Below are 6601 nucleotides of genomic sequence, written 5' to 3' on the forward strand. Positions count from 1 at the left end.
TCTTGTCATTATGACACTAGCTGGTTATTTTCCCTGTTAGTTGATGAAGTTTCTTCATGGTGTCGATGGTCTTTACAATTCGGTATATTTTTGCAGTGGCTGGTACCAGTTTTTCCTTTCCATATTTAGTGCTTCCTTTGGGAGCTCTTATAAGGCAGGCCTGGTGGTGACAAAGTCTCTCTGCATTTGCTTGTCTGTAAAGGATTTTATTTCTCTTTTGCTTATGAAGCTTAGTTTGGCTGGATATGAAATTCTGGGTGAAAATTCTTTTCTTTAAGAATGTTGAGGCTGGGCACAATGGCTCACACCTGTAATCCTAGCACTTTGTGAGGTTGAGGTGGGCAGATCCCGAAGTCAAGAGATTGAGACTATCCTGGCCAGCATGGTGAAACCCCATCCCTACTAAAAATACAAAAATTAGCTGGGCATGGTGGCACACACCTGTAGTCCCAGCTATGTGGGAGGCTGAGGCAGGAAAATCACTTGAACCCGGGAGGCGGAGGTTGCAGTGAGCCAAGATCACACCACTGCACTCCAGCCTTGGTGACAGAGTGAGACTCTGTCTCAAAAAAAAAAAAAAATGTTGAATATTGGCCCCCACTCTCTTCTGGCTTGTAGGGTTTCTGAAGAGAGGTCTGCTGTTAGGCTGATGGCTTCCCTTTGTGCATAACCTGACCTTTCTTTCTGGCTGCCCTTAACATTTTTCCCTTCATTTCAACCTTGGTGAATATGATGATTATGTGTCTTGGAGTTGCTCTTCTCGAGGAGTATCTTAGTGGTGTTCCCTGTATTTCCTGAAGTTGAATGTTGGCATGTCTTGCTAAGTTGGGGAAGTTCTCCTGGATAATATCCTGAAGAGTGTTTTCCAGCTTGGTTCCACTTTTAGGTACACCAGTCAAATGTAGTTTTGGTCTTTTCACATAGTCTCACATTTCCTGGAGGGTTTGTTCATTCCTTTTCCATTTTTTTTCTCTAATCTTGTCTTCATGTTTTATTTCATTAAGTTGATCTTCAATCTGTGATATTCTTTTTACACTTGATCAATTTGGCTATTAATACATGTGTATTTGTTCTCGTGCTGTGTTTTTCAGGTCCATCAGGTCATTTATGTTTTTTTTTTTTTTTTAAACTGGTTATTTTAAACGGGTTATACTAGTTAGCAATTCATCTAACCTTTTTTCAAGGTTCTTAGCTTCCTTGCATTGGGTCAGAACATGCTTCTTTAGCTTGGAGGAGTTTGTTATTACCCACCTTCTGAAGCCTACTTCTGTCAATTCATCAAAATCGTTCTCCATCCAGTTTTGTTCCCTTGCTGGCAAGGAGTTTTGATCCTTTGGAGGAGAAGAGGCATTCTGGTTTTTGAAATTTTCAGCCTTGTTGCACTGGTTTCTCCTCATTTTTGTGGATTTATCTACCTTTGATCTTTGATGTTGGTGACCTTCAGATGGGGTTTTGTGTGGACGTCCTTTTCGTTGATGTTGATGCTATTCCTTTCTGTTTGTTAGTTTTCCTTCTAACAGTCAGGCCCCTCTGCTGCAGGTCTGCTGGAGTTTACTCTAGACCCCGTTTGCCTGGGTATCACCAGCAGAGGCTGCAGAACAGCAAAGATTGCTGCCTGTTCCTTCCTCTGGAAGCTTCGTCCCAGAGGGGCACCCCTGAGATGCCAGCCTAAGCTCTCCTGTATGAGGTGTCTGTCGGCCCCTGCTGGGAGGTATCTCCCAGTCAGGAGACACGGGGGTCAGGGACCCACTTGAGGAACAGTCTGTCCCTTAGCAGAGCTCGAGTGCTGTGCTGGGAGATCTGCTGCTCTCTTCAGAGCTGGCAGACAGGAACGTTTAATTCTGCAGAAGCTACACCCATAGCTGCCCCTTCCCTGAGGTGCTCTGTCCCAGGAAGATGGGAGTTTTGTCTATAAGCCCCTGACTGAGGCTGCTGCCTTTCTTTCAGAGATGCCCTGGCCAAAGAGGAGGAATATAGAGAGGCAGTCTGGCTATAGCAGCTTTGCTGAGCTGCGGTGGGCTCCATCCAGTTGGTACTTCCTGGCAGCTTTGTTTACATTGTGAAGGGAAAACCGCCTACTCAAGCCTCAGTAATGGCCGACACCTCTCTCCCCACCAAGCTTGAGCATCCCAGGTCAACTTCAGAGTGCTGTGCTGGCAGTGAGAATTTCCAGCCAGTGGATCTTAGCTTGCTGGGCTCTGTGGGGGTGGGATCCGCTGAGCTAGACCACTTGGCTCCCTGGCTTCAGCCCCTTTTCCAGGGGAGTGAACAGTTCTGTTTCACTGGTGTTCTTGGCGCCACTGGGGTATGAAAAAAAACCTTCTCCAGCTAGCTCAGTGTCTGCTAAAACGGCCGCCCAGTTTTGTCCTTGAAACCCAGGGCCCTGGTGGTGTAGGCTCCTGAGGTAATCTGGTCTGTGGGTTGGGAAAAGTGTAGTATCTGGGCCGGAATGCATTGTCCCCCATGGCACAGTCCCTCAGGGCTTCCCTTGGCTATGGGAGGGTGTTCCCTGACCCCTACTCTTCCCGAGTGAGGTGATGCCCTACCCTGCTTCATCTCGCCCTCCATAGTGTGCACTCACTACCTAACCAGTCCCAATGAGATGAGCGGGTACCTCAGTTGGAAATGCAGAAATCACCTGCCTTCTGTGTTGATATCACTGGGAGCTCAGACTGGAGCTGTTCCTATTCAGCCATCTTGCCAGCCACTCTACCTTTTCTTTCTTAATTCTTTTGTGAGCTAAATGATAGGCAATTTCCCCCACAGTCTAGGGCTTGTTTCACATTCTTCTAACAGTACATTTTGAAGAGGTTATGTTCTTAATTTTAACCATGTCCAATTCATATTTTTTCTTTTATAGACTCTGTTTTCTAAAAAATATTTGCATAACCCAAAGTCACAGAAAGTTTTCCTTTCTTTTTTTCTAAAAGACATAAATTTCTAGGTTTTACATTTAAGTTTATGATCTCCTTGTGTTAGTTTTTGTATATAGTGTGAGGTGTGCCTTGAATTTTTCTCTTTTCTTGCTTAAGGATATGCAACTCATTTCTATTTTTTTTTAAATAATAAAGACACTATTATTTAAAAGAAGAACAAATATTTATGCAAACTATGAAAGTGGAGGATATGCCTGCCAGAGAGAAAGCAGAAGTTCCCAGGGAGAAAGCAGAAGTGGGCGGGCAGGGGAAAGGTTAAGGGTTTTGAGAGCAACACAGTCTCTTCAGCGTGGGCTCCGCAGGCTAAGGAGAGGCGGGGCTGGAGCTGGCAGAGCAGTCAGCTGAGGCAGTGGGAAGTGCCCTGGTGGGGTCGGTGGCTCCTGTGGGGGTAAAACAAGGGTCAATAGGATGAAGCAGTCTGGAGGCTCAGGAGAAAGTGGCAGGTCCCTGACTCTGAGCCCGGCTGCAGGCTGGGTGTGCTCAGAGGTTCGTGGTCTCCCCTGGGCGGCTCCTTGGTGTGTAGGAAGGCCCAAGACACCGAGACATTGCTGCACCTACTCCTAGAGCTCCCGCGGTGGCTCTGCGACTGGGCTGTGGCCGGGGTACTTCCTGCAGTAGGGCAGGCCGCAGGCTGAGGGAAGGCTGCTTCTCCTGGAAGACACTGCTGCTGGAGAGTGGAGGCTTCTTCTGAGCGGCCCAGGCCTGAGCACAAAGGCGGGGACCTCTCCATGTCTCCTGATGGGCTTGAAGGCAGATAGCCTTGGTGACGGTCTCTGCTTGGTGTCTGAGACCTCAAACCAGAGTGGCTCGTCGAATTTCCTTTTTCCCTTGTCGCACTGGCTGAGGGCCTTCAGCACTGTCTCCCTGGCACAGGGATCTGGGGCCTCGGCGGGAGGTGACGCTTGTACAGGCTCCCCTCTGTGCTCCGGCGGGGAGATTTTCACAGTCACCAGGCTGCAGATGGGCCGGGGGTGCCGGGCCTTCCAAAGCCGCCTCTTCGTGTAGGCCAGATGAGCCTCAGAAAAGTCTGGCCCAGTGAGGCTTAGGAGCGGTGGCCTGTTGGGAAAGCGCCTCCAGGCCTCTGGGACCATCTCTCTCCGGATGCGGGCATAGTCCCAATCGGGAGGAGCGGTGGGGAGGGGCCGGGTGTGGACCTGGCGCTTCCCATGGATGTAGACGACTTTGCAGCAGTCCTGGACCTGGGAGCGGAGGACCGGCCTGGACGGCAGGGACCTGTGCTTCTGGGCTCCGGGCAGCACCCTGGCCCGGGGCCAGCCCAGGAACCAGCTCAGGTAGTTGCCCATGACAGCAGTGCAATGGTCGGGGCCTTCCGTTAGAAATTCGGCTTCCAGAAGTTTCCGAAGTCTGCCGCCGGGGCCAAGTGTGCTGAGCTTGGTGACCGTTGGCCTCAGGACGCTAGAAAGCGCGCAAAACATCGCGCGCTGGGCACCCTCTGGCCATAGGGTCCCGCACGGGCCAGGACGGCACCTCGCGGAATCGGGGACGTCACAGGGCGCAGCTGCAGCGCGGGAGGGCAGCACCCAGACGATCTGGGGGACCAGGAAAGCTCAGGCCTCCGTCCTTCCCACTGATGGTCCCAGTCAGTTGGCTCTGGGCAGAGGGGCCTAGCAGCTGCCTCTACTTTTTGCCTGACCTTTAAAGGTGGAAGATAGAATTTCTGCCAGGTCCTGAAAGCTGCAGATGCCTGTTGACAGAAGGGTGCCCTCTTTGATCGGTGTAAAAATGAACACAATACACTTGGATACTCTTTCAAGGAAAAACAAATCATTTACTCATATCAGTAAAGGTGATGTGTGTTTCATTCTTCTAGGATGGATGTTAATGTCACTTTTTGCAATTTTGCTCTTAAGAAAATGGAGAGTCATCAGGTTTTGTTTTAGGACTGGCAATGTTGATTTTATATGGATTTCCTATAATATCCAGCCTTCGTATATCCACGAATAGATTGTCTATCTCTGAACATTAATGTCATTTCTCTCCTTTTGCTTAATTTATTTTTAAGAATTATTTCAGTAGTCTTTTGGGGAAAAGGTGATGTTTGGTTACACATATAAGTTATTTAGTTGTGATTTCTGAGGTTTTGGTGCACCCTTTAACCAAGCAGTGTACACTGCACCCAATGTGTAGTCTTTCATCCCTCACTCACCTCCCACCCATTCCCCCAGGTCCCCAAAGTGCATTGAATCATTCTTATGCCTTTGCATCCTCATGGCTTAGCTCCCACTTATGAGTGAGAACATACGATGTTTAGTTTTCCATTTCTGAGTTACTTCACTTAGAATAACCGTCTCCAACTTCAACCAGGTTGCTGCGAATGACATTATTTCACTCATTTTTAAGGCCAATTAGTATTCCATAGTAAGTTTGTACCAAATTTTCTTTATCTACTCGTAAATTGATGGGCATTTGGGCTGATGCCATAGTTTTGCAATTACTATTTCTGCTGCTATAAACATGTGTGTGCAAGTATCTTTTTCGTATAATGACTTTTTTTCCTCTGGGTGGATACCCAGTAATGGTATTGCTGGATCAAATGGTAGTTCTACTTTTAGTTCTTTAAGGAGTCTCCACACTGTTTTCCATAGTGGTTTGTACTAGTTTACATTCCCACCAGCAGTATACCAGTGTTTCCTTTTCACCACACCCACACCAACATCTATTTTTTTTTATTATGGCCATTCTTGCAGGAGTAATGTGGTATTGCATTATGGTTTTTATTTGCATCTCCCTGATGATTAGTGATGATGAGCATTTTTTCTTATGTTTGTTGGCTATTTGTATATTTGAGAATTACAAATTGTCTATTTATGTCTTTAGCCCACTTTTTGAATGGGATTATTTGTTTTTTTTCTTGCTAATTTGTTTGAGTTCCTCATAGATTCTGGATATTATTCCTTTGTCAGATGGATAGTTTGTGAAGCTTTTCTCCCACTCTGTGGGTTGTCTGTTTATCTGCTGATTATTGCTTTTACTGTGCAGAAGCTTTTAGTTTAATTAAATCCTAGCTATTTATCTCTGGTTTTATTGCATTTGCTTTTGGGTTCGTGGTCATAAAATCCTTGCCTAAGCCAGTGTCTAGAAGGGTTTTTCTGATGTTATCTTCTAGAGTTTTTGTGGTTTCAGGTCTTAGATTTAAGTCTTTGATCCATCTTGAGTTGATTTTTATATAAGGTGAGAGATGAGGATCCTGTTTCATTCTTCTGCATGTGGCTTGCCAATTATCCCAGCACCATTTGTTGAATAGGGTGTCCTTTCTCCACTTTATGTTTTTGTTTGCGTTGTTGAAGATCAGTTTGCTGTAGGTATATGGCTTTATTTCTGGGTTCTCTATTCTGTTTCATCGGTCTAGGAGCCTATTTTCATACAAGCACCATGCTGTTTTGGTGACTATAGCCTTATAATATAGTTTGAAGTCAGGTAATGTGATGCCTCCAGATGTGTTCTTTTGCTTAGGCTTGCTTTGGCTATGAGAACTCTTTTTTGGTTCTATATGAATTTTAGAATTGTTTTTTCTAGTTCTGTGAAGAATGATGTTGGTATTTTGATGGGAATTGCATTGAATTTGTAGATTGCTTTTAGCAGTGTGGTCATTTTTGCAATATTGATTCTACCCATCCATGATCATGGCATGTGTTTCCATTTGT

General features: G+C 46.2%; 1 protein-coding gene across 2 annotated transcripts; it reads right to left on the bottom strand.

Annotated features, from left to right (window-relative positions):
• Positions 1–3077: 3077 nt before the first annotated feature.
• LOC129049464 (POM121-like protein 2) lies at positions 3078–4415 on the bottom strand. Of its 2 annotated transcripts, none has more exons than XM_054528857.2 (2): positions 3495–4415; positions 3078–3316 (listed from the first exon to the last, which is right to left on the bottom strand). In XM_054528857.2, exon 1 carries the CDS (start codon positions 4370–4372, stop codon positions 3497–3499), a length of 876 nt encoding a protein of 291 aa, XP_054384832.1. In that variant the 5' UTR covers positions 4373–4415; the 3' UTR covers positions 3078–3316; positions 3495–3496. The 2 variants fall into 2 exon arrangements, with proteins under 2 accessions (XP_054384832.1, XP_054384833.1); XM_054528858.2 differs by having other exon boundaries at positions 3491–4373.
• Between the last annotated feature and the right edge of the window lie 2186 nt (positions 4416–6601).

The sequence above is a fragment of the Pongo abelii genome, chromosome 14 (assembly GCF_028885655.2).
Source record: "Pongo abelii isolate AG06213 chromosome 14, NHGRI_mPonAbe1-v2.0_pri, whole genome shotgun sequence".
Taxonomy (NCBI): Eukaryota; Metazoa; Chordata; class Mammalia; order Primates; family Hominidae; genus Pongo; species Pongo abelii.